This window comes from Agelaius phoeniceus, chromosome 1, assembly GCF_051311805.1.
Source record: "Agelaius phoeniceus isolate bAgePho1 chromosome 1, bAgePho1.hap1, whole genome shotgun sequence".
Taxonomy (NCBI): domain Eukaryota; kingdom Metazoa; phylum Chordata; class Aves; order Passeriformes; family Icteridae; genus Agelaius; species Agelaius phoeniceus.
In genome coordinates this window covers 9,209,637-9,236,652 of record NC_135265.1, presented here as the reverse complement: position 1 = coordinate 9,236,652, position 27,016 = coordinate 9,209,637, and the positions used below count along the sequence as shown (strand labels likewise).

The window sequence follows — 27,016 nt, the reverse complement described above, 5'->3', positions numbered from 1 at the left end:
AGTGATGACTGAGTCCATTAACCCAGCCCTGCCAATCCCACCACTGAACCAAGTCCCTCAGTCATATATCTCCAGGAATTTTAAATTCCTCCATTTTAAATTCCACCCATCACTGCCACGGGTGGCCAGCTCTAACAGTACTACCTTCAAGACCCACAAGCAGTTAATATTAGATTCTTTTCGAACCTATTCAGTACCATCAGTTTTTAACAAGAGAATGCCCAATTTACTGCAAAAAATGAGAGTGTTTCTGCAGAGTTTCAAGAAAACTCAAATTATTTTATTCACAAAAGCAGAAGTCAATAAAAATATAGATATCCTGATCAGTTTTACAGACCATGTTAATTTCTTCTCTCCTTCACTGACAGGCAAAAGCATCATGAAAAAAAGTAACAAGCATTTACATCACAAACCATTATTAACACAGATTCATGTATATGAGCAAATATTACAGGTCCAACAAATATTCCTCTTTTTCCTTTTTTTTTTTCTGTGCTGTAGTGCTTTTCAGTGGTGGCAAGAATATGTGCTGTCTCACTGGTATTTAACTAATAGTTTTTGGTAGAAACTGAAATGTATGAACTCACTGCACTCATTTTTTTCTCTAATTCCAAACCCCTTTATAGGATTTATTGAGAATGTTTGTGCTATATTATTCAAGTGATGCAAAAAAACCAAAAAAAGACAACATTGCTACTAATAGCATCAGGAAGCTCATTTTTTATTATTTTTATGGAGCACCTCCCTAAAAAATACCTGAAGATATTGTTCTCATTCAAATCAAACTTCTGTCAGCTCAGTGTTTATGCAGGGAACTGCAGGATAGTCTTTCCTCTTTGGAAGATATATAAATGTTCCCTAGAAATCAGCTTTGTAACATTTATACAAGTCTGGCTTTCAGGACCATGATGGAAGACAACAGAGATTAAGGACAAGGCCAATTACTCCTGGTTTGGTTTGCTGTGCTTTATTTTATTTTAATCCACCTAACAGGACTGAAACCCCATCTGGAAAAATTCTCACTGGAAGAAAGAGACCAAGTGCTAATTGTATTTCTTTATTCCACTTTTAACACCTTTGAACTTTGCAGAGGTGAAAAATTTGTGAACTCTTCTATCATACAGACCTTGACAAAAATGTTTGTAGAACAGGTTACAAAATTACAAACCCAAACCTAGTTGAAAACAAAAACCAATCAGAAAATGCTTGCTTTTTCAAAAAGCAAGTATTGAACTAGGAGGAAGAAACACTGTAGTACAGAAACTTATTTTAAGGGAGGGTTGTCTTGTACAGAAACCAACCCCAAACTCATAATTATTACTGCTTTAATTCTGATGATCAAATCTACAATAAAATTTCAGGTTGCTTGCATGCAGAGTGCTCCTCCCTCTGCCTACCTAAACCCTGGGAGCATCACCACTGGGGGACAGTTTGCTCTTCTTTTAAAATCCAGAAAATCCAGTTTCACACAGAAACAAGTCTTGCTAAGTAAGTGCTACAAGAGATCATTACTGCCCCCTGCTCCCCAGGACATGACTGTTACCTCTCACACCTTTACCTCCTGTTCCTTAAAATACCCAGCATCAGATGATTGAAAAGCAGAATTTGTGCCTGTGTGGGAGCAGCTGGCAGAGCTGGAAGCACTGGTGCCAGGGAAAGCCCCACGGTGCTCGCAGTGCAGCGTGCATCTGAAGGTGGTGAAGCCGCACAGACCCGCAGCCTGTGCACAGGGAAACACAACTGCTCTGATGGCCTGTGCCAGTGTCACACCATCCACAGGACACACAAACATCACTGAGTGCTGCAGAACAAAGCAATGAAACATCAGAGTACTGCCAGCAAACTCCAGTTCTCTGCTGGAGGTTTCTGCAGCTCTGTGCAGCCACGCTTCCCCCAGCCTACCCTCCCTGTGGCACCCGCTGCTCTCCTGGCCACAGACAGCAATAGTGGGCACTGGCTCCTTTTCCAAAGCACAAAGTGGACAGTACCAGTCACCAGTACTTGGCATGACCCCAACACAATCTTCAAAATACAAATATTTAATAGAAAAATTTAATTTAATTTTACAAAATACAGATACAACACTACTCAATGTAGCAAAATAATGGAATTGAAAAATAATTTCAAAATATTTAAAGCATTAGGTTCTAAAATAAATAATGCTATCTAAAAGAAGTGTTCAGGTTTTGCAATTAGGAGGAGGCAGTTTCACTATTACTGATCTCTTCAACTTCTTTACAAGTTTCATAATTTATGTAGAAAAATATACAAGAAAAGAATTTGGGATAAAGAATAGGTTGAGCATGTAACATTTAACATAAATAAAAAGCCTAAAGCAAAACCAAAAAGAAAACCAATCATTTTATTTCTGTACATCAAGACTACAAATAGTATTTTAACACTTCATTTATTACCCAAATTAAGAAATTATACATTTTTATATGGTTACTAGTAAACATCTTAAAACCACTCAGTTTCCCCACATTTAAAAGGATATTGCTGTTTACTGCTTATTAAATAGGAAATCCAGCAGAGTTTCCAGTAACAGCAAAATATTTTTTTGCATAAGAGATGAATACAAATTTGATTGTAATTTTTGATGATTTAAAATATAAAAGTAAAGTTCAGAGGGATGGACTGATGAATCTTACAGTCTGAACTATAATTCCTTTTCTAAACTCCCTGGAGTTTGCATACAAAACCCTACAATGTGCCTACTGTTAGAGGATCAGCTCCTTCCATGTGAGAGCAATTTTCTCCCCAGATATCAAATTACATTAAGCAGCATATTCCCACTTAACTTTTCTCAGCAGAAATACTGCAGGGAAATGGATATAAAAGCTGTTTAATCACAAAAAAAATGTTAATTTGTTTAGTGTCTACGGCACAGATATGGCATTTAAGATGGATAGAAATGATAGGGAAAAGGAATGTGAACACCACAGGCTTCAAATATAAAAGATAAAGCCTGATAACTTTGGTTCAAATAACTTTAATAATTATTACATGTATATTTTTCCAAAGTGGTGATTTCTATATGTACTGTATGCAATAGGAGACTGATTCATTTAAAACCAACCAACCAATCAACAAACCTGTACAGGCACAAAAGACAGAACAGGACAGAGAAAACCTGGAAAGCCACATCCATTCAGAACAGTGTCCAAGTGATAATGATGCAGCAAAGGTTGAACTTAAAATAATGCAAATCCGTTTTCTCCAAAGTGTTTCAGAAAGCCCAAGTGGAATATTACACCCATTTTATCTCAGTGTCTACCATCTTGAGGGAAGGTAATATGGAACAAAATCAGTTCTGCAACAACTGTCATAGAATCATGGACTATGCTGAGTTGGAAGGGGTCGATCAGGATCATCCAGTCCAACTCCTGGTCCTGCACAGGACACCCCAAGAGTCACAAATGTCTGAGAGCATTGTTCAAATGCCTCTTGAACTCTGGCAGACCTGGGGCTGTGACCACTGTCCTGGGGAGTCTGTTCCAGAGCCCAGCCACCCTCTGGGTGAGAAACCATTTCATGATACCCAACCTGAACCTTCCCCAGTCCAGTTCCATGCTGTTTCCTCAGGTCTCATCACTGTCACACACAGCAGAGATCAGTGCCTGCCTCTCCTCTTCCCCTCATGAGGAATTGCTACTGCAGTGAGGTCTCCCCTCAGTCTCCTCCAGGCTGAACAGACCGAGTGACCTCAGCCACTCCTCTCCTCACACAGCTTCCCCTCCAGGCCCTTCACCACCCTCATGGCCTCCTCTGGATGCTCTCTAATGGCTCAATGTCTTCTTTATATTGTGGCACCAAAGCCTGCCCCAGTGCACAGCAGAGGGGACAATCCCTCCCTTGCCCAGCTGGCAATGCTGTGCCTGATGCCCCCAGGACAGGGCTGGCCCTCCTGGCTGCCAGGGCACTGCTGGCTCAGGTTCAACTTGCCATCAAGCAGGACCCCAAGGTCCCTTTCCACAGCTGCTCTCCAGCCTCTCATTCCCCAGTCTGTCCACACAGCCAGGGCTGCCCTGTCCCAGGTGCAGAACCCAGCACTGGCCCTGGCTGAATTTCATATGGTTGGTGATTGCCCATCTCTCCATGATTTGTAAACAACTCTACAATATAAGTTACAATGTTAGGTTGTCAGAAATGAACATTTCATCCTCTCAGTTCTGGGATATCTGCAAACATCTGCTTGCCTTCCTTCTACAAGATTAATTACAGGATGTTAGCCCTGTCTCATCCCAATGCACCGCACAGTACACAACTTTATTGCCAGTTTGCAAAATTATTTATGTTTGAACAGCACAAAGCCAAAGCTTCATCTTTGGTTAATTTCACTGAGATGTCACTGTTCTTTAAATGTGCTCTTTCTCCACATCAAAACAGAAATCAGCCACGCTGCACACAGCATTCATTGTTTTGAGTCATAAAGCAGTGTCAATGCAATATTCAGTAATGGAAGCTAACTAAGAAATCGTGTTTAGAAATGAAACCTATTTGAGGGCATTTGGTAAGACACAAGAGCTGCAGAAATGTAGACAGAATTCCCTTAAAACTGCTCGGGTATGGGTGCTGCTTATAGAGTAGGCACTGGTTCGTTCTTCTGCAGGTCATCCACATAAGCATGGGCTGGACTCAGCTGAGTTCAAATCCAGCAGCACATTCAATGGCATAGAGGAGCTTGCTCCGCATCAGGTTCTCGTCATAAAACTCAGGAAGCTTCAGCAAGTTCATGCAGGTACTGGCAGTAGGCAGCCTGTCTAAATCTGATCCTCCATTGTGAATGCAAAATGCAGGATATAACTCCTGGAAGATGCACCAAAACAAAAAACAACCACATATCAAAAAAAGGTATACAAGGCAAAACCTACCCTGTAGCAGCTGGCACACATTTCTACAAAGAAAGTAAATCCCTGGATGAAAACCGGTCACAATGACACTCAAGTGGCATTTCTTTCATTCCTCATACCACCAAAACCACTCAAATTGTGTAGTGTCTCCCTCTGCCTTATCCCAACAAGATCCACTCATTTGGAACACACAAAGCAATTTATGTGATTCTAAGGAAAATACAATGACTTGTTATTGTTCATACAGTCAATGGTACAAATTTGCAGTGCTACACAAACAATATCAATGTGCATAGTGAGCCTGTAATGATAAAAATTTGTCAAACCCTGATTGTTCTTTGATGCGTTAACTACTGATCTGAAGAACACACTTTAAAGACATTTTGTATGTAGTATTTAATTGGTTTAATAATATCCCATTTGTCATCTTCCAAAAAGTAGTATAGTGAAAAATATATTTATTTGTTACCTCCAAATCACTGCTTTTGCTGACAACACAGTATTCATTTTATCAAAAGCTTGCCTGAGGTAAAAAAGTTCTGATTTCAGAAACTGGAAAAAAATTCCAGCTTCAAAGGCAAAAGGTCAATGAGATTCTAAGCTAAATTATTGTTCAAATGGAGGCCTTAAAAGTATTTCATGGCTAAAATGTTGCATTTTTAGTGTTCCTTTCAAAATGCTAATTGAATTCCCCTACTCTAGCTTTAAAAATGGAAAAATGGAGTTCTAAATTGAAATGTCATGCCAAGGGCACCATTTGTTGCATAATTAAATACTGTACAGCGGGAAACTGCAATAGTTTGGAAGGGAAAAGTATCATCAATTTATTATGTGACCTGATTGGAACTTAACAATTTTCAACCACACTTTAATGATTTTTTTTTAATCTGTAACAATCACATTTATTAAACTTATTAAACTTTAATTAGCTTTAGCAAATGTTATTCTGAACCTGACTCTGGCAATGAAAGTTGAACATGTTTAAATGATGCAAAGCTAGACTATGTTATCTATAAGCTATGACTGTCAAGATATTTCCTAATCTTAAATTAACATGCACTGACTTAAAGAAAACATTCTGGTCCCACAATATAATGCATACATAGAAAACTTCAGAGTGAGAACCAGAAATACACAGAAGACTTCAGAGCAAGAACCAGAAATTGTGTTTCTCCCAGAAAAATACAGCACACACATTAGAAGTGCAAACAGATTTTGAAGATGGTTTGTGTTCATGTCTCCCATCAACATAAACACGTTCTCATGTTTACTTGGCTGGCAATACCCAGCACTCCTGTGGCCTCACACTCTGCACCTTCCAAGCTCCAAACAATGCACTGTCAGGGGCTAGCAACACACTCCTGCTGATGACAATACAGTCACCCACTGCCTTTCCTGGCAAGCCCCTGGTTTGGAGGAAAATCCCTGTTCACAGGTCCTGCTCAGAGCTGCCCAGCAGAGCGGCTCCAGCGCCCTTTCAGCTGCTTTCCTCTGCCAACACTGCTGCATGTGGCTGAGCAAGCAAGCCCCTTGTACGCTGAATTCCTCTTTCAACTTACTGCTTTCATGCTGAAAATCTGCTGACTAATTTTCATTTTTTCCTAGCCATGTCTGCTACAGGCAGTTTGTGGCCCATCTCCCAAGTGAACACACGAACTGCAGCTTTCCACATTTAGCTTTTCCTTTGAGTGTGTCACTGTCAGCCTTATTATTTTTAGACTTTTGATTCACTTCCTCCATCTCTTCAAATGTCACACCGGATACCTCAAAGCTGGGTACCTACATCTGCATTTCCTCCTCTCTCCTTGTAATTAAAGAGGACGACAACCAATGGGAGCTTCTGCTTACTTGGTTTCCCCAGCTGTTTCCCAATTCTCCCTTCCTCATGTGACTGATGTGCACTGTTCTATCTTGGTCTCATCCCAGAGTTTTCCAATTGCTCTTCCTGCTGTCCTGTAAAATCCTATTTATTGCTAGAGTACTGTACAGTGATATTTGCATGGACTTGGGGGGTTTAGGAGAAAAGGCTGCAGATTTCTAAGTAAGGAATTACATGAATCAATAGACAAATACCAGAGACAGGATTCATGTGATTCAACAGCCATGTCCATTGTCTCCATATCCGTATCTATGGACACTCTTTACTGTTAAAGGGGATCTGGTTATCATGTTTTGGGGAGTCTGAGACATGACTCATTATATCCTGAAGGTGACACACAGAACAGTCAGACCAATTACCAACTGAAAGTGCCAGCTCCAATCCTAGATATCTATAAAAGGAGTGTAGCTGAGCTATAGATTACAGATACTGAAGATGGAGGATGTTGCCCATCCATCCACATGGTAACACCACCACACAGCACTGAATGTTCCCATATTTTAGAGGAAATGATGTGATGGCTGGTTCTTAGCCAAAATCTTGCAGTCCACTGAAATTCATGGGTAGAACAACCCCAGAATTTAGTTTCAAAATGTCTTCACCTTGCCTTGGCCCCTCTTTAGTTTTATCAGCAATACAGCAGATTTTGATACTTAAGCTCCCCTGTAAATAACAATCTGGAGACTGCAGCTGAATATTTTGCTGCTAAGAGTAATGGGATTTGAGCTATAAGCAGATAAATGGCAATTAGAAGAAAATACATGTCCTGCTTCAAACAGTTAATTTAAAAGGCTCAAATATAATAACTGCTTTTATATCCTAACTTCTCTTTTGCTTGACTTAGAAGACACTAGGCTTAACTCAACCTGTTGCCTGAAACTGGTAGCAACTCTCCTTCTGCACAACATGAAATGGCAGCAAGGACCTTCCATCACAGGCAGCAAGTGCTCTAATCAGTGATTTGCAGGCTTATCAAATTTCACAGTTAAAACAGAAAGCAAAAGAACACTTCATTACATATTTTAAAACTGTACTTATACATGCAAACACAGAAGCTGTTTCTGTAGTCATGGACACGTATCCTCAAATTGTAGACTCCTAGACAAGAAAAACTTGGACCAACATCTGCAGCATTTCTAAAAGCTTGCCAGGAAGTCAGAGGACATACCTTAAACCCCAGAAGAGGTGGTCGAGAACAGCTCGTTACAAATTTGAGTAGTTTGCGTTTCTCTTCGTCAGTGAAGCTTTCTACAACCCTCCAAAATATTTTAATTACAGGATGGTCTGCTGTGTAGCCACCTACAATGAGATTTAAATGATTTACAGCTAGAAAAGTCTTATGTAAGAAATAAATTCTTCAGAAAACCTAGCATCCATCTTGAAGGTTTGGGGAATATATTACAGCCAGCAGGCTTTAATTGCTAACTTCCAGTACCTACAGATCTGTCATCACTGCAATTTCAGTTTCATTGCTTACCTATAGCTACTATATCCCTCAGCTTCTTAAATGCAGTTTTCTTCATTGAAGGCTATTTTAAATTAACTTTATTTAGTTTGGTATTTAGCTAGCAACTTCAGATTATTGCCTTTGACTCCAAGAGTGTGCAAAATCTGCATGACCCAGGATGTTACTGATGAATCCGCTCACCCTGAGGAAAGCCCAGATGTGAACTGATGATTTGGTAGCTACTTTTTGATTACATTAATGATAAATGCAGGGGACAAATGAAGTAAGATGCCTTGCATTTTTCAAAAGGAAAATATATGATCTCTCTTCAGACTGTCTAAGAAATGGTAAGTATCTAAATGAGGCAGTAAAACTACTATCCCAAAGTAACTTGCAGACTTATTTTCAGACACAGTCTAATTTTAATTTAGAAAATAAATGCCCTCAAATTATCTGGCTATAAACTTGCATTTAAGCATGTGAAAAAATAAACTGTGTATCTCAATTTCCCACCATTTATAAAATCGGGTTGTAATTTTAGCCAATTTTCAAATTTGGACAAAGGTAACAAGAATGACCCTGCAACTTTTTTTTTAAAAGGTAGGATAAAAAGCAAGTTCAGTTATTCCCAAGTCAATCATAATAGATTTTTTTACTTAAGCAAAATATGCTTACCTGAATAGTTTGTGAAAGATTTAAGGTCATCCAAACTAATAGGAACTTGTGCACCAGAAGTCAGAACCTAAGGGCAAAGGAAATGAGACCGTTACATTAGAGGCAGAAATGAGCAATTATTTCTGTTAGGGGCAGTTGCCTTGCACAGCTTTAGGCACAGTACCTGTATTTCCTGCTGGTCAAACATGCGGAGCCACTCGAGGTTGACCACGTTGGCCAGCCCCTGGCGGAAGGCCAGGCAGTGCTGGCGGATCTGTTTGTTCAGCCGGTAGTCCGCCACCAGGTGGATGTATGCGATCCGGTTGGCGCTGGTGACGGGGATGTCCTTCCCACCTGGCTTGAGCTCAACCACCTACAAACACAGCCATTCTCATCACCTGGGAAACTGCACTTCTGTGCCCTAACTGTGAAACGGGGCTGCAAAACATTCTAGTCAGTGATGGATCCCTTTGAAGATGGCTACGACACATTCAGGAATATTCCCCTCAAAGAAGACAGAAGATTAGGAGGAGTTACAAAGGTTTTCTCTGGTTGTGTGCAAGAGTACATTCTCTGCACCCAGACCTCCAAGTGCCAATGCAGCTCATCACAGAGCCCCATGGTTTGTCAGCAGAAAGCTGAATTAGGCAAAGCTGTACTTGACTGGCTGGGCTCCTCCCTCACTGCTGCTGTGAATTCTGCAGGGTCACATTATGGTAAAGCAATGGCTGCTGTGCAGCAGGCCCAGAGCCTGCAAGGGCTCCCTGGCGGTCAGCAGCCAAAGACAGGAAATGCCAAGTCACAATGACTGAACCTTAGAAGCCCCTCTCTTCCCCCTTTGGACCCTTGCTTATCTCTCTGTAAGACTATAGGCCACTTTCCTTTGACCCTTAATATTGGACAATTTCTAAAACCCCTGTATGCTATAAAATCCTCTACTTTTGCCCAGCTCAGGAGAAGAGCTGTCACTGAGAACCTCCACAGGAGACTTCAATAAAGACATTGCTGTGGAACCTCATAGAGCTTTCTCCTCTCTCCCTGCGTCTGCCAGCCTGCTGCAACTAGCAAGCAAAGAGCTGAAATAACAAGGAGCTGATAATCACTAAAAGAGCTGATATCACTTAAGCTTGCTAAGGTTGCCTGAGGCTAAGAACTGCTTGGGAACTCGGACAGGCTGTGCTGAGCAGGACTGAGCTACCCGGATCCACTGCAGCCCGCTGGGGACACCCTGAAACCTGGCTGGAGGCCACATCACTGCTGAGTCAAAATTCCAAGCTCAGCATTCACAATTCATCCTGTGGAAAATGTACTGTTGTAGACACTCAGTATTATCAATGAAAGTAAAAAAAACAACCAAACAAATCAAACCTAAGTATTGTTTTTCTACTGGGAAGCTCAACTTTTGTCCTTCAAGTACACCAAGGTACCTCAGTATGGGAGAATTTTCAAAGAAAAACCCCAGAACTAAAGATACTGTACTTGCATTAAGATATAAACCAGGTTCAAAGACAGCTGTGATTAGAACACTATAGGCCTTCACATATTCTGCTCTACTCCTACACTACAGGCTTTCACATATTCTACTTTTTACTACATGAGGTTAATTCAGTTAAGCAGCAGCCCAATTGGAAGGCATTATTAGAGTACTTAAGAGAAGAATTAAAAAAAACTAAATGCCATAATACCATCACCTTCTGAACTCCTCCAAAAACTTGGGTTTTTTCCTACACTCTGGAGTCAGCAATTTCTTCATTTAAACCAACAGTGCACTTCAGTGTGTGGTAATAATGGCATCTTTAGAGCACAGAGAATTAAACACATGAAGAGCTTCTTTTCTAACATGCTACCTAATAATGAGACCTTGCAAGCTGTTCATGTACTAAGCAAAATGTGCAAAAAGGTATGATTAAAAATTCATAGTGCTTTTGAGCATTCAGACTTTTTCTTGATTCATAGCTCTTTAAGACAAAAGAAACCATTAAGATGTGTGAATTCTGACCTCCCAGATGACACAGGCCAGAGGATTTTGTCTGGAGATTCCTGTATTCAACTCCATAAATCCACAGATGAATTAGAGCACATTTTTAGAGACGTGCAATCCTGTGATGGTGTATCTACCACTTTCTTTGATAAGATACCACAACCTGAATTACAATAAGTGTTAAAAATATGTCTTACTTCCCACTTTAATCCTTCAGATGCAAGCTTCTGGCTTTTGTTAGCTCCTACAGTAAAAAAACTCATCAGTACTACACCTTGTCTGTGTGCAGGTACTGATAAAGCTTAAACCCTACTCCTGCAAGAATTAAGCAGAAGGAAGGTGTCAGTGCAGGTGGCACCATTTCACACCCTGTACACATTATCTTGTTCCTTCCACAAGAACCAGGGACACAGGAGGGCTCTCTCTGGGATGCACCCATCACAGCAGCAGGCCTGGGACAGCCAGGGACCATTTCCAGAGGGTACAGGCCAGTGCCTGGAGCCACTGGCTGGCCTCAAGGTGAAGGCATTTTTACTGGTGAAGTCCACATGGAGTATTAATAGAAGTGTGGGACATGTTCCACACCACAGTGGAAACAGCTGGTGAGAAGGGGCCCCTGCACTGCTGAGCTCTCTGTGCTTCATCCACTGTAGTAATTTTACTACTGTTGCTGAACAGTTAATCATCAGATTAATCCAATTATTGACATGAAACAGTCTCATTTTCACTTCAAATCCAATGGGTAAAGTTTGTTCATACCTACTGTCCTTATTTCAGTGTTGAAGAGTTTCTCTTTCCTTCCTCCTCAAATATATCCATGATAACTTAAGGGCAGGGACTTGGTTAATCTCCCCAGAGACTTCTACACAGAACTAAAGACAGTTCTTTTCATTTCCTCCTATACCTTTTACAAAGCCTAACAAGACCAGAAAGCTTTCTCTTACTTCTTAAATTCTTGTCCTCTTTAGCTTTACAAGATCAGAGCAACCAGTGGTGTTCCACATGAACAGATCAATATTACTAATACTTCACTATCTGCCCACTTACAAACCTTCCCTACTTGTTTTGCAGACCTGCAGAATCCCTTGGGTTTCTGACACCATTTAATACAATCCCTCTCTCTGAGGTATGGACACACTGAATTAGGCCATATTAAAATGCATTAAAGCATATTTGTATCACCTAACTCATCAAGCATCTACCAATGTGCATACAACAATTTCTGTGAGCTCAGTATTTACACTAAAAGATGCTTGAACTGACCTCCTTCCTAAAATAGCCCAAGGGAACTACTGGCAGGGTGTTCTAGAAAACTTCTGTATTTTAAGGTTCATCCCAGCACTAGATGAAGTAAAATGTCTGACCTTCCCTGCAGGCCAGCAAACAGAAATCAGGACACAGATTAATTTACATTTGCATTGTAATAGCACTGGCTCCACAGTGCTCTAGGCATGTCAGGAAAGCTGTATTCATTCTATAATAAAAAGCTATTCTCTCCCCATAAAGTTCTTCCTTCAAAACAGAGAAAAAAAAGGTGTTTAACTCTTTCTGACCATTATTTTTAGAAAACAGGACAAAGTTGTTTTGTATTTAAATCCTATTATTCCTTTTATTTTCATATTTTTATACAGCAAAACTTGATTTCTGATCCAGCAACATTTCTGTAGCTGCCCTTCCTCCCTGCATTGCCACAAGTACAGGCACAGCACTCAGTTAAGGGCATTTCCTGGGGTTTTCCAGAGACCCAATTATCAATTTTCACAGTTTGCCAATGTGAGGTTAATTTTACCACTGTTGTGTAAAAGTATCATCCAAGACCAAAAGAAAAGGGATAACAGAACACAAATAACAAATCTATTATGCCAAAAAGCCTAAGAAGAATGTAAAACAGAAACCAGTAACACTTGGTAAACATAAAACTGAAGTAAAGGTAGATGCACTCAGTGTTTTCATGGCATTAAAGGAACTATTGTAGAATTCTCACTTAATTCTAAAAGTCAGGAATGATTGTTGAAGAGTTCCTTTTCAAAAAGGCCACAGCACAACTTAATAGATCTTAAACACTTCATCAGCTTCATTTTTATTTTATCCATCCAGTCTTGGCCACTAGATGGGGCAAGCCAATAACCGAGGTTACCCGGGACGGCCACAGGAGGAAACCACAGCCCTGTGTCATCTGTTTCTATTCTGCAGATCTAAGTTTAAACAAACAAAAAGCATTTTAACTTGGTTTGTAATCAAAATCTCATGTACTAAAGGCAATCAAACCATAGTTATGATTTAGGTAAGTATTCAGATCATTCAGACAAATTTGATTCCCTACTCACAAAGTACATTTTTAAAATGAAGGGGAAATACCAAAAGGGGACAGAAAAATCCCCTATGAAGACATAAAACACTTTATCTCCTTACAAAATCACAGAACCTCCACTGCAATTTCATACAGCTCTTATAGATATTCAAGAATTCCTACAAGATGTGAATATTCTCTTGGCCTCTGATCACTTTTGTTCACATCACCCCTACAGTTTTTTCCCCATTTTGAAAATAAGTCAAAGTTTTTTTTTCTTTCCCTGTCATCTGCCTACCAGATGTTCATACAGGAGTTCCAGGTAGGAGATTGCATATGAATGCCTAAGAATGCATTTTCTTAGTGTGCTACAAGTGTTACAAGTGCCTGAGAAGGCTCAGCCTCAGCTTAATTACTTTGCTGCTGAAAAACCTCTAAAATCATCCATCTAAGCCACTACATCCTAGTACAGAGTTTGTCAAGACAGAAACTTTCAAAACTCTTTTTAAGGCTTCAAAATTTTCCCCCAAAGAAATGTAAAAGCAAAGAACTCCCCTTTGGTGAGTCAGGATATTTTCAGTGACAGCAAGGGCATTCACACCTGGTTAAAAAGCCCAAGGTGTCCCAAAACCAAGTTCTGTATGATATGGATTTCATAGAAACTGCTGCCATACGTATCATAGTGCTCCTCTGTGGATTTGTGCTTTTACACTTTATTTATGGAATCTTCTGATCACACTCAGCTTGTGATCCATGTACTCTCAAGCATCAATGTGAGACTGATATTCTCAAGCAGAGTTTCTGAGTACAGCATCCAACATTTCTGAAGGAAGAGGAATGAGTATTTACATCTCCCTCTTGCCCTGGACATCCACAAAACTTGCTTTCCTCACTGAAAGAAGGGTAGGGAGAAAGGTCTGAGAAGGTATTTTCTTGAATTTGCTAACCTTATTCTTACAGACCTTTCATAACCATCTCATCTACAAAATAAAAGGAAAAACTAAATCAATATACAGACCTGTAACCACAGGTTGACCCCTCCTCTGAGACTTTGCTGCTGGCCACCATTTGCTGCAGGAGACCCAACAGCTGAAATGTGGGCTGGTATCACTGCATTAGATAGATCTTTATCAAAAGCTATTTGGGGCTGGAAGATAAGGTTGATGGCATAGCTCCCCTAATTAGCAGGTCTAATGTGCAAATTATTAAGTACCTTTTTCAACTTCTGGTGAATGCACTTTGACAATAGTTTAATGGGGTCTAAAAGCACATTACAGGATTGGAATCAATACACTGATAATAGAATTTCTACCTTCTACTACTGACAGAGGCAATAGAGCCCCTTTTGAATGTGTCTTTCATTGCAGATAATGCTTTTGTGTCACAATTGGTGGATGGACACTGTCATGAGCAGAGCTATTTACAATGATAGATTTATGATGCATTTATTGGGCACTAATTTATTAAACACTAAAGTGGTTGTTTAGCTGAAAACTACATATAATGTACATTCAACCTAAGGAGTGCAAATTAAGCTCTTTTCCCAAAGTGAATTAGCCTTACCTTGGCACAATCAATTAGTATGCAATGGTTACAAGTCAAACAGCAGATAAAATGTATTTATCCATATGAGGTTTATTAAGGTAATGAAGTATAAAAAGATACTTATTGCATTGAAAGGCAGAAGACAGTGACAAGAACCAATGGGTTCTGTTGAACTACACTAACAGGCAGTGAGCCTCATAAAAAGATGGCTGATGCTTTGTGAGTAAAATGTTCTAGTATAAAAACAGCAAAACAGCATCAGAATATTTATTTTAACTTACATTTCACCTTGTTACTCAGTAACTCACTAATATATTACTTATTCCTTTCAAAGTTATGCCAAACAATTACAAATCATAAGTCTTGAAAATAGCAGCCATAGCCCTCATTTTAGTTAGATGCTAAACTGGATTTGTGTTAGCTGTGACCAACAAAGCTATTACTTTAAGCAGAATTAAATAAATAGTTTTAGAACTCAGATTTTCTCCCCCACTGTTAAAAATCCCAGGTAATACTGGAAACTGCCATTTGGTGTGCTTTGCTCCCTAGAACCAACCTGTGGGTGCTCAGTTCAGTACCAGCCACACAGAGCACTCAGAATGTGCTTTTGGGTACATCTGTATCACATCTTTATCTCAAGTTTTGGAGTGTTTTTCTAAGCACTCAAAGTGCAGGTCAGATGTTTTCATATAGGGAGTGTAATTCAGGGAGGAAAATTACATATGGCACGTGTTTAATATTAGATGTTACTTATATCAGGCAACTGTTGCCTCTCTCCTTTAGTGTGCTTTAGGAATCCCAAATCTGAGGGTACTATTTTAAAATTTAATCCAATCCAGATTTTAGGATCTTCTACAATGACAGGAGAGTAAGATAAAATCCAAGCCTGACAGCATTCAAGCAGAAGCCTTGGCCAGCAAACTTGCCATGACTTAAGCAGCCTCAGAGAATTCAACTCCCAGTTTCCAGGACAGGTTACTGCACCTCACTGGTGCTGCTGCATCTGAGAGGCAAACCCAGAGCACTGCTCACCCCCTCCTGGAGCCTCTGTTCCTGCCTCACAACAGGAGGAAGTTTAGTGATTATTATATTCTATGCAGTTTAGTGATTATTAGCTGAATTCAGATGCTGCTGCTCATCACAATGTGGTCAGATCTACTTTTTTCATCCAATTATTTGCCATAATCCAGTGTAAGTTTGAAATCCTCAATTTTAAATCCTCAAAATTGAAAGAGGAGGCATGACAAAAGACTTCACCTAGGAGGTTACCTGCATTAGCACACTAAGGCAGGCTTTTAGAGCTCTAGTGACATTTATTTTCTACTATGAATGATCTTTAGTAGACACAACAGAGCAAATAAAAGCTGTAATCACATTATATGGTGCAACTGCATTAAAAACTCAGACTTGAGGACCTAAGTAACTGCTTTTTAGAAGCACTGAGCACCATTTATCCCCTCTGACTAATCTGGTATCTCAACCCTTAAAAAAAAAAGGGTGGGGGGTAATAAAAAAAAATTGAGGTTGATCAAACTTCAGGCTCTCTTACTTTGTAAATTACAGATCAAGGAGACAATGCTTATCTCACAATAAAGGACTCTTTACTACAACTCTAAAACTAGGCAGTACTTCTGTAGTTTACACATCATCTAAATTTTGCTATTATTACAAATGCAATTGAAGAAACAACATTTTCTTTTCAAGAAAGATTCTCAAGCAATAGAACTTTATATGTATGACTGTTAGAAAATAATCACTGCAGTTTAGTCCTTAAAAAAATCAGACCTTTAAGTAATCATCAGAAGTTTTTTTTAAGTACACAGTTAGTTACTCTCTACTCCAAATATTGAGTCAGAATCCCAACTGATGCCTCACAGCACCTTCAACAGTTGGTTCCCATCCCGTTTAAATTTAAAAAATAGTTAGTAGGGATAGTAAAGATTCATCAGTCATAGATATTAGGAAAATAAAATTCAAAGCCATTCTTACCTGTGCTTCCCCAAGGTCATTATTTACCACGGTGAAGTTGAGTCCAAGTTCTTCCACATCCCCTTCATAGCTCTTTAGAAAAAGCAAATTTTTGTACATTTCTGGGTCTAGTGAAGCTAAATGATGGATGTCAACATCAGCACTTGTCCCTAATAATTTTGAGAGGAAAAAACTAGCAAATGGCAGCTCCACCAGCATATTTTCATAAAGAGCCTGAAAAATAAAGCAATTAAAAGCACATTAGATAGTACTGTTGGCACATGCAAGAATTCAGAAGGTTTCTCAACTTTAGAGTAATTCTGTCTTAATTTGGTGCCTGAGTAGGTTCTTCTAGCATGGAAATAGCTCAAATATTGCATAAATTTAAAGAATATTCATCCAAAATTTGAAATGGGAATATTCTTGTGAAATACCAAGGTCCCAAATCTCACAAATTATGTTGTGATTTAAAATGCAATGTCATTGCTTATCTATCATTACTCTTTATCCAAATTGCATTTATTTTCAGGAAAAGCAAGGTTTGCTAAAGGACAGTGCAACTGCATCAAGAATGCCTTACAAAATAAGTTTAGACCTCTACTTCCATTAGCACCATCACAAGCACTATTATTCCATTCATATCAATCACTGCATGTAGAACTGTCATCCCCCTCAACCCCTTAAAATAACTCTGTAAACCCAGTGCATTTTAAACTAATAAAAACTATCTGGTGCATGTTACACAGATTCATGGCTGCACATGTGGTGCATTTCACTGCTCTAATGCCACAAGCACAACATCCTCATTTCCAAGCCAAGAGTTTACCAGTTCTGACTGTGTCACAGGTCCAATCCTGTCTGTACCTGACACTGCTACAGATGTCAAAAAATTCATGAACCAAATATGTACCTCACCCAAATCTTTTGGCTGCAACCTCAAATTATCCCCCTGGATAATCTGAATTTTCAAACTCCAGCAACAGCATTCTAGGTTCATCTACTGTATAAGCACATTTCCATGTAATGCAAAGTATCTTTGCATTGTTTTTTATTAAGTCAGTAACAACTGCTTGCTTGGAAGAAAAAAGTACTTATGGTAGCTCTCAGAAGAAGGAGAGGTGCACCCTTTAGGGCTATTCTGAATAAAGGACCACTGCTTTAAAAAAACAGCCATTCCTGGCACACGCTGCCCTTCTCATTGTCCACCCTGTTTGCCACATCAGCATCTCTACCAGTGACAACCACATCTTCACAGAACATTAATATCACTGCCAGGCTGATCAGACATGGCATCACCAACATAACATCACTGTAACTTCATTGTTTGCTCCCTTTCAACTCTCCAAGAGCAGAGTTTTGGTGTTACTGAGTTCCTCCATAATCTGCTGCAAACTTAGAAAAGGAATCCCACTGAAGGAAAAAAAAAAACAAAACTGAAAAAAGATGAATAGATGTAGCTCTAATCACTCAATGATATTCCAACAAAGACTTTAAGAAAAATATACACAATTCCTTAAACTTTTGAAAGAACATTTTTCTATGAGGTGAGTTAGACCTTGCAAAAAAACCTGAGAAGAACGAGTTCAAAGCCAAAGGGTGCATTATATTTAGAGCCATATGATTTATTCAAGGTGTAGAAGTCAAAATCCTCATTTGTATAGCTGACTTTAAAAGCAAACTAGAGGGATAAATCATTAATTTGCAATGTGTAAGGTCAGTGTTTGCTGTTCCTGCATTAGTAACAATAAAGCTATTGTAATTCCTTAAATATATCAAAGCTACCCGAATTTAAAATGGAATTCCATCTGTGACTCATAAAATGTAAATGCAGAGGTGTAATTTTTTACACAAGGCAGGTTTAAGCCTTTAGAGCATTCAATATACAAGGACTAATAAATGATAGCACTAAAAACTATGATCACATCAGCTAAATGGATTATAAATTAAATTTCCATAATGTATGCAACTGAAATACAAATGTAGACATAAATCAAGGTATTTTCTAAACACAGGTTAATTACACAAATTCAAAACCTGTCTATTTTTTATGCAAAATAATCCACTTAGCATTTTTCAAACTGGTCTTAAGTCTTCACCACTTGCAACACTTGATCCTAGAAGCCTATCAATAATTCCTTGTCAGGAAAAAACCAGCAATAGGTATATTGAAGAAACTTGTACGTTATTTTTCAAGTGTCTGTCTTTTATGAGTGTTTATTGCAAGAAATTGTGCCAAAATGATTTGAAATAAAAAGGATTAATTATGGTAGAAGCTTTTTAATATAAGTGAGTGCAGCTGCAATGCAATTAATGCAAATTGTGATGCTATCAGGAAAATAAATGTGAACAACATCACTGGCTATTTCTGTTTGCTGCCAAATAACTTCAGTAATTTACTACATTAAGAATCAATAAAAAAATAATGCATTTCAAATGCATCACTATTAATCTTCAGGTAGTTCCAAAGTGAACATTTATAACTTCATCTAAAAACTATATAAAGCATTTTTAAATAAACTAAATTGTGCAACTTGAGAATAACTTTAATTACTCCCTCTCTTAGCTAAGTGATTGCAATATTCAAAATAAAGTATTTTTGGAAAGAAGACAAACAGTAGTGTTTTAATTAGTTTGAAAGTCAAGCTATCCTAATAAAGTTTAATAAAAAATGCACTAAAACTCTGGTGAATAAAGTCATGATGAACTTTGGTTTTATTTCAAAGAGGTGAAGGCCACCATTACAGCCCCAGTACTGTGCAGGGATACTGAGAATTGCTGTGTACAATATGAGTAAATAAACTAAAACTTTATTTTCTGGATTCCCTCTAACTGTTTCTCAGTCAGCATCAACTGATCAAACTACCTATTCTTGCTAAAAATGTGATTCCACGCATTCCTGCCAGGGCAACAAAACCATCAACTGCTGATTCCCCTGGTTTGTTTGCAAGGAGAGCAATTGTATAGTAGAGGCTACAGGGTCACTACAACCAGAATAAGGTTCAAAACTTGCAGATTATTTGTGCTGTGCTTTTTTTGGGGCTGTTGGATTTGGGGTTTGCAGGGTGGGTTGTGTGTTGGTGGCCACAGCAGGGACACTGAAGTTTCTTCTAAAGTGGAGTAAGATCCAGCTCACAGCCATGGCTGAAACAGCATGGGAATTGCAGAACAATTTGTTTTCACCAGGAGAACAACCTTCAAGCTGCCAGCTGCCCATGGAAGCCCACCCTGATGGGGATTTTACTAATGCTAAATCTAAAGGCCAAGAAGGAGACTCCCCTCCTTCCTTGTTTTTCCATACTGGACTGCCTTAGGAAGCTGTAAGTTATCCTCTTTTAAGCTTAGCTTTTTGCCTGTCTGAACTCTCTGACCTGGCTTTCTGCAACATCAACATCAAGGAGCCCAGCATCAGCAACAGGCAAGGGAACAGTGACCACCTCCCCAGAAGAAAGCAGCTCTGTCAGATCAATCAGCTGCAGTGTGAAGCTGCATCATTAGAGTATATTTACACAGTCCTCTAATACAAATATGGCCATGCTCTCCACACAGATCTTGTCCTCTTTCTTCCTTTAACAGCCAACAAGCAACACCACTGATGGCAGAAACTGGCTTGCTCTTGGACAGAGATGTCTACTTCTGTTTGGCTAAATCAGAGCTTCCTGCTCATACACTGCTTCAGGAGCTCAAAGCCAGCAAGTTTAACCAATGTGTATTTTAAAACTAATGTTTAAAACTCCAAGTACTCTCACCCTTTCCCAAGTTTCCTTTCACTGTGCAGCAATCATGGACAGGACTGATGCCTTTCCATGATGAGCTCTGACAGCTCCCATCCCCAGCTTTCCCACCTGAGCCCCTGACCCCACTGTCTCTACCCTGCAGCCCATGAACTGCAGCAGGCCTATGGAAGGCAAAGAGTGCAGATGGGAAGTCATGAAAGGAGCAAGTGGTGGCCATGGATGGCATCAGATTTCCACCTTCTAATGTTCAGATGTGGGGGTCAACATCAACAACCTCAACCCATCCTACAGAGCTCTGCCTCCCTGAAAGGCTGGGGTATTAACACTCCAGCTGGACAGATGGGCAGCTTGAGGTACAAGCTTGGGTAAGAGGCTGGTCTGAAGCACAGACAGTGATGTTCACATCAAGAGCAATCCCACAAGCACTGGAATGCTCACAGGGTGACACATTCCCAAGTAGCTAAAAAGTAATGCCTGCTGAAAAGGCCAACCTGGATTTCCCAGCACTCTTTCAAACTCGTGTAGCTTAGGGATCCTCTTTAGTTAGTGACATCTCTAGATATCAAAAAAAAGGAATTTAAAAGCTTCTGAAATGACTGAACAAAAGAAAAAATATATTTCAATAACAAATTATCTTTAGTACTCTATAACCCAATGTTCTAATTATGTTAAGCCTTTTCTATTTTCTGAAGAGGTTTTTAAAATAAGGGTTTTTTTCTGGTTAAAAGGCCAAGAGCAATTATTTCACTATGGAAAAGGTAGTATGCAGTGAAAGGAACTTCACCCACCTATCTCACCCTTTGTGAGAATGCCTGCAGAACACACCAGAATATTAAAAACAAACATAGTAAGAGAAAGCCTACTGTGGTTAATAAGTTTTCACTTCACATGCAGTCTGAAGTTGTTCCTCTTTTAAATAACCTCAGCTACCTGTGATTACAGTGTAGTTCCACAGTAATTGACTGCTACAGGGACTGGCCTTTACTGTGTCAGTTTGGTGACACAGATCACAATGTGGGCATTTGAAGTGATGAAAAATATGATTTTCAGACACAAATACACTGAATGCACTCACTGCACACCCGTGATGTGGAGGAAGAAGAAACAGTTCTTTAAAGCGAGCACCTTTCAGAACACAGGCATGACATTAATATCTGTAATGTACTATGGAAGAAGGTTCTGGGCTGAAGGACAGCTGTACATAGTGACAAAAAGAGAAAGATGACAGTTCTCTGGACAAGGAGGACTTTTCTTCTTCCAACAAAATAACAAGAGTGCCTGACAGGGACTCCAGATGGTAACTATCACTATACCATAGAAGTACTCCACAGGCACACAAGGTATTGCTCAGGTATGACCCCAAGATTGGGGAAGTGCTCTTCAGAAAGAGAAGATTTAAATTTAAACAAAATGTAAGCTACTGGAGTCATTTCAGCCAGGTTAGTTATATACAGCAGAGGTTACATGAGCACTACAACCTGCTGAATAAGGTTCAACAAATTGCATAAACAAATTAACAGATGAATTAATTAAACCTCCCTCCCTGTAAGGCAGTTTTAGTGCCTTTACTTACACTTTCAGGTCTACAACTAATTCTCATTTATTATTTCAACTAAAATCTTTCTTAAGAAAAATAATCAGTCCCTGCTGCTACTTTCCATTAATCCTTTACAACCCAGAACTGCAGCATTGTTTATGCTTTAAAATAAAGTCATATCCCTAGAAAGATGCACAGCTTTTGGGATAAGGCAGTAAATGACTGGACTTAAATTCAGTTATTTCCATAATCAGTCTCCAAGACCATAACCCTTTCTATTTCAGTAATTTTAAACACTTACTATTAAATAATACTTAGCACTTACAGAGTGCAATAGATCTTCAAAGCTGTACAGAACCATTAATAAAAATGATCAAAAAATAGCAAAACCATTAGAACTTCCTTCTACCTTATTATTTATATCCTAGAAATATTTCATCACACTCACAAAGCTTTTGGGGGCAGCAGAGACTTTTCAACCCTAATGAAAAAGATTAAACTAAAAATGTAAGTTAAATTAAAATCAACATGTACTCATATTTTGAAGCATTTTTAGAGCTAATATTTAGTAATCTCTAGATAAAATAACTTCTTAAAGAAGTGCATAATAACCTGTTTAAAAGTGAGCATAATAACCTGTTTAAAAGATATTGTTTCTAATGCCAATACAGTAAAATAAAATTATTTCTCCCAGGTGTGTGTCCCAATGCAATGTGTCCTGTTACCCTGAAGCTCTAAGCCACTGTTTCAAAGCCTCTGAGCAGTAGCAGATGTTTAGATGCATTTGTATCATCCTAATAATGGAAAATCTGCTGCATTATCTTCCCTATATTACTGTGAAAATTCATAGCTTGCCTTTGTTCTGTCTTATAAAAGAACAGGAGTCCAAAATTCCACAGCTTGATGCCTGCAATGAGGCTTCTGCAAACTTTAACAGCCCTTGCAGCAATGTGAATATCATTACATTTTTAAATTACTGTTATTGTTTTTTCAGAAAAAGCCTCTTGAAAATTGATTTTACTTCAGATTTCCCACTCAGTGTGAATTTGAAGACTGTCACAGGGATCTGCCTGTCACAGGTGCTGCAGTTGGTGCAAACCCCTGAAATGGATGGCAGGGGTGTGGCAGCACAGACCTAACTCCTGAATACAGGACCAGGAAAATATAAGGATCCATTCCCAAAGACTTCACTGGATCATATCATCTGTAATGACCTTGAGTTAACTTTTAATTTAAAAATGGACAGGACAGTCATGCTAGTATTTTTATTCTAGGAACTTAGGATGTCTTTAATAACATTAATATTTATTACTAAAACAGAGTGCTTCAGAAATGCCAGCACATGCAGAAAACTACCATTTCAGCAGCTTGATACTTTCCTTCTCATTTAACAGGAACAGTTATCTCTGTAACTTATGCCATAAATATGATATAAATTGCTATCAATGTCATTTGGGGGGTTTTGAGGGATGAGACAGGAAAGCACTGTGGATACCTGTGGATGCACTGGATAACTGATAGTTATCATTCATTACTGAAGTTCCAGTAAAGGCTTAATAGATTTTTCTTGTCTCCAATTTAAACATAATTTAGGAAGAACTTGAAGATAAAAGGAAAACTTCTCCTCCTTAGTAAAGCTTAATCTTCTGACATACTGAAACACTTAGTACTATATAACTAACCTCTGGATATGCTTCTAAGATAAATCTGTATTTTAATAGCAGTGAAACAAGTAATTCTTAAAGTTCAAACCAATTTAAGAATTTCAGTAAATATTCCAAACCTAATTGATTGAAATGGATGTAGGTGTTCCCAACTGTGAAAAAAGATCAGGATACCATTACCACATACTCTAACTGTTTATTTATTCCCTGTCTAGGAACCTGATTTAGAGGCAATAAAATGCAATCAGTACACAAACCAGAAGCAGGAATCATCTGCTAATGGAACTTTTAATTGAGGAGTGACCACTGACATGAGGTAATTCTTTCCATGCAGAACTCCTTGCAGAGACCTCTATGCACTTTATCACGGTAAACAATCACTAACATATGCATTAAAGAAAATTTAAATACATTATGACCCAATAAATATCACAATCCATCAATAAACACTTTTCCTCCCTAAAGATTTAGAGTTAAAATACCACATTTCAGTAGTCTTTTAGCACTAGACATATATTTACAGGGTTACTACTAACATAGCTATTTGTAATCAAAAGGTAATTGGTTTTGTTAAATGCACCAGTACACAAAGGAATTGTCAAGCTGAAGAACTGTGTCAGAAAATAGATTCAAATTAGTTTACATCTGCATTCATAAATCATGAAATAACTTCCATAAGGTACCAATTCTGCTCTCTTAGGATTGTGTTTCTGCACTGTAAGTTTATCATTAAAGGACCACGTTCTTTCCATGGTAAATTCCTGTTTTGATTTCATATCAGATTATTCAGGATTTTCTGAGACAAATGATCATCAGTTAACTTGCTCTTAAGCAAAATGCTGAATCTACAAAATCATGTGAGAGGTAATGGAAATTAATAAAATGAAGAGTTTAATCAATTACCTCCTGTTTGCATCAGTATCACCAATCCCATACCTACCATTCCAGGTACTAGTAGTACCAACTGGGGCTGCAGCACAAACTAATTAAGGGTGTACTAATTTAAATCAAGCCAAAGGGGGTCTAATTAGGTAAACAATAAGAAAAGGGAAAGGGAAGCCTAAAAATCAGAAGGAAAAAACCACCACCCTCCAAGAGTCAGAGTGGCAGTGCAATGCCTGACACCAAACAATCCAGTATATGAAAGCCAGTTCTCATTGTAGTTTTCTTGTTCTGTTTCATTCCCACAAGCTTTTGGTGCATGAATGGCACTCAAATATGTTATTAGAAGCATCTCCTTGAATGTTTTAACTCCATACATGCAGCTTATTTATAATTGAAGAGTTTAGGATCTGATGCAGATCTTGCTGTGGAAAGACTCCCCTGAATCAATACTTCTCAGATAAGGCCTGAGAATGATTAAGAACTACTTTAGTTTTTTTACAGAATGGATTCTACAGACACTGCTCATCTCAGAATTGCACCTTCCACAGAGGCACAATATTCAAAGTTACAAACAGTAACCATAAGGCATACTCTCTAATACAAAGAAGAATAATATAATCTAAAAAATCTAAAATTAGGTCCCATTCATTTACTTGTAGTGTAACAAAATCTGTATTTGATCTACTATTACTCTTCTAAAGCTTCATTTTATTCAAGGACTTAGTTTGTAACTATTTTTTTCAATTATATATATTTAATAACATTTAGATGTGTGCAAAGAATAGTCTATTAGATCTTAAATCAGTAAACAACAAAAACTCATAGGAAAATAAACAACTTTGGCTTTCATCAATATAATATCCACAAGTCCATGCAGATTACTGACCTCCCATACACCATTAAATATTAATGATCAAAGAACAAAACCTAGATTGCATCCACCATCAAAATAATGCTAACATTTAAAATGAACATGTTAGTCTTTCTTCAATCCTTGCTGCTTCCTCTATGAAACATCTTTACTCAGTTCCACAAAAAAAGGACTTAGTTCGAAAACAACTCAAAAAACATTTTGTTCTCCATATTGCTTTCCCAATCATTTAAAGCAGAAGTTGGGTCTTGGCAAAACAAATCTAAATCTTTTCAGAAAACCTTAGTGTCTTCCAAGGAGTGAAGGTTCTATTGTTTAGAAAAGGGGGCTTAATATTATATTGCAAAAATAGATGTTCTTCAGCAACATGAATGTGTGACTCACAAGTACAATTTAATATTCTGGAATAAGAGAGGAGGTAGAATTCAGTAAATTCAAACCACTGAGTGTATAATACAAAAATCTCTACTGTGAGAGTCACTCTGCTTAACATGCAAAGACAGTCACTGTAAAACAAAATAAATGCAAGAACTAGCAGGTTTATGTCAAAAGGGAAGAAGAGGAAACTATAAAAATTATCATACTAATCTATCTATGGATTTCCTGCCATATTCTTAAACTAATGCTGATACTTCACAAAATTTAAGTAAATTATCCTAAGAATTAGCAGCTTGATGTCAAAGAATTCCAAATGCAAATAATGTCCTTTTCCAAAACATCTGTCACAGTAACATCACTGAATAAATGGAAATGTACACTGGAAATGGAGAAGTATGTTGTATACTAGACTGAGTTTAGGTCAGAACATGAAGTTCAGATTTTAATTCTGTCACTGTTCTTCTACCTGGACACTGTTTCTGCTTGAATGGTTAACCAGTGTTTGCCTCTTCTCAGGTTTGCAGCAGATCACTCAAGAATCAGCATGGAGAAAACTCTCATTTAATATTCTCAGGTACTGCTTCCAAATTCCCTTGGAAATTTCCATTTGTTGCTTCTTGGCAGCCTGTCAAAAAAGCACCTTTTGTGTTCTCCTGTGCCAATTCCACTACACCCCAAACCTGCAGCAGCAGAGTTTGCACATGGGGAGATTTTTAGTGCAGCCAGAGCAACAACTACTGCACGTGGAAAGGAAGTGGAACCAAACCAGGAGCCTGCCCACAGCCCAAAAGAGAGCAAAAGGATCACATCCATCTTTCTGGGACACCACCTGGGACAAGAAGACTTTCCTTTGCAAAGAGGATTTGGGGATAGAACTCCTCTGCCTGAGCACTCCTGACAGCCCAGGGCACCCTTGGCTCTCAAGCCAAGCCTGGGGCTCAGTCCCAGCTGTGCTTCCAGTGGGCAACACTGAGGGGTTCAAGTCTCCAAGCCCTCTGGCTGTAGGAGACTCTCACTGTGCACAGCAAACTGAGCTTTAACTTTTAAGGAAGAGAAAGGAAAATGCTTAAAAGGCACCAGTGTTAAGGTAATATTTGCATTTCAGAGTAAAGTCACTGAGAGTTGAGAAATGTAAACTTTGGAAGTGTTTGAGTAGCTGCTGTTTAAGCAAACTCATTTCTGTTTTTTTTAAAGGATGATTTCAGACAACATATGCAATTACATGATCACAAAGTATTATTTCCACAAGACCTTTTGCTCATCCAGTGACTACCAAAGTTGTATGAACAAGCTATGCATTTTGTACACAGATTTTAATTTCTTCATTAAC

The 27,016-nt window shown here is 38.6% G+C and overlaps 1 protein-coding gene across 1 annotated transcript in view; it reads right to left on the bottom strand.

Moving 5' to 3' along the window:
* Positions 1–258: 258 nt before the first annotated feature.
* Positions 259–27,016, bottom strand: part of UBE3C (ubiquitin protein ligase E3C) — a 73,179-nt gene continuing 46,421 nt past the window's right edge. The window contains exons 19-23 of the mRNA XM_054638292.2: positions 16,639–16,851; positions 9,018–9,206; positions 8,855–8,921; positions 7,901–8,031; positions 259–4,809 (exon numbers count right to left, since the gene is read on the bottom strand). Of these exons, the coding sequence (XP_054494267.2) occupies positions 4,639–4,809; positions 7,901–8,031; positions 8,855–8,921; positions 9,018–9,206; positions 16,639–16,851 (771 nt within the window). The 3' untranslated portion in view covers positions 259–4,638. The remainder of the gene's footprint in view (positions 4,810–7,900; positions 8,032–8,854; positions 8,922–9,017; positions 9,207–16,638; positions 16,852–27,016) is intronic.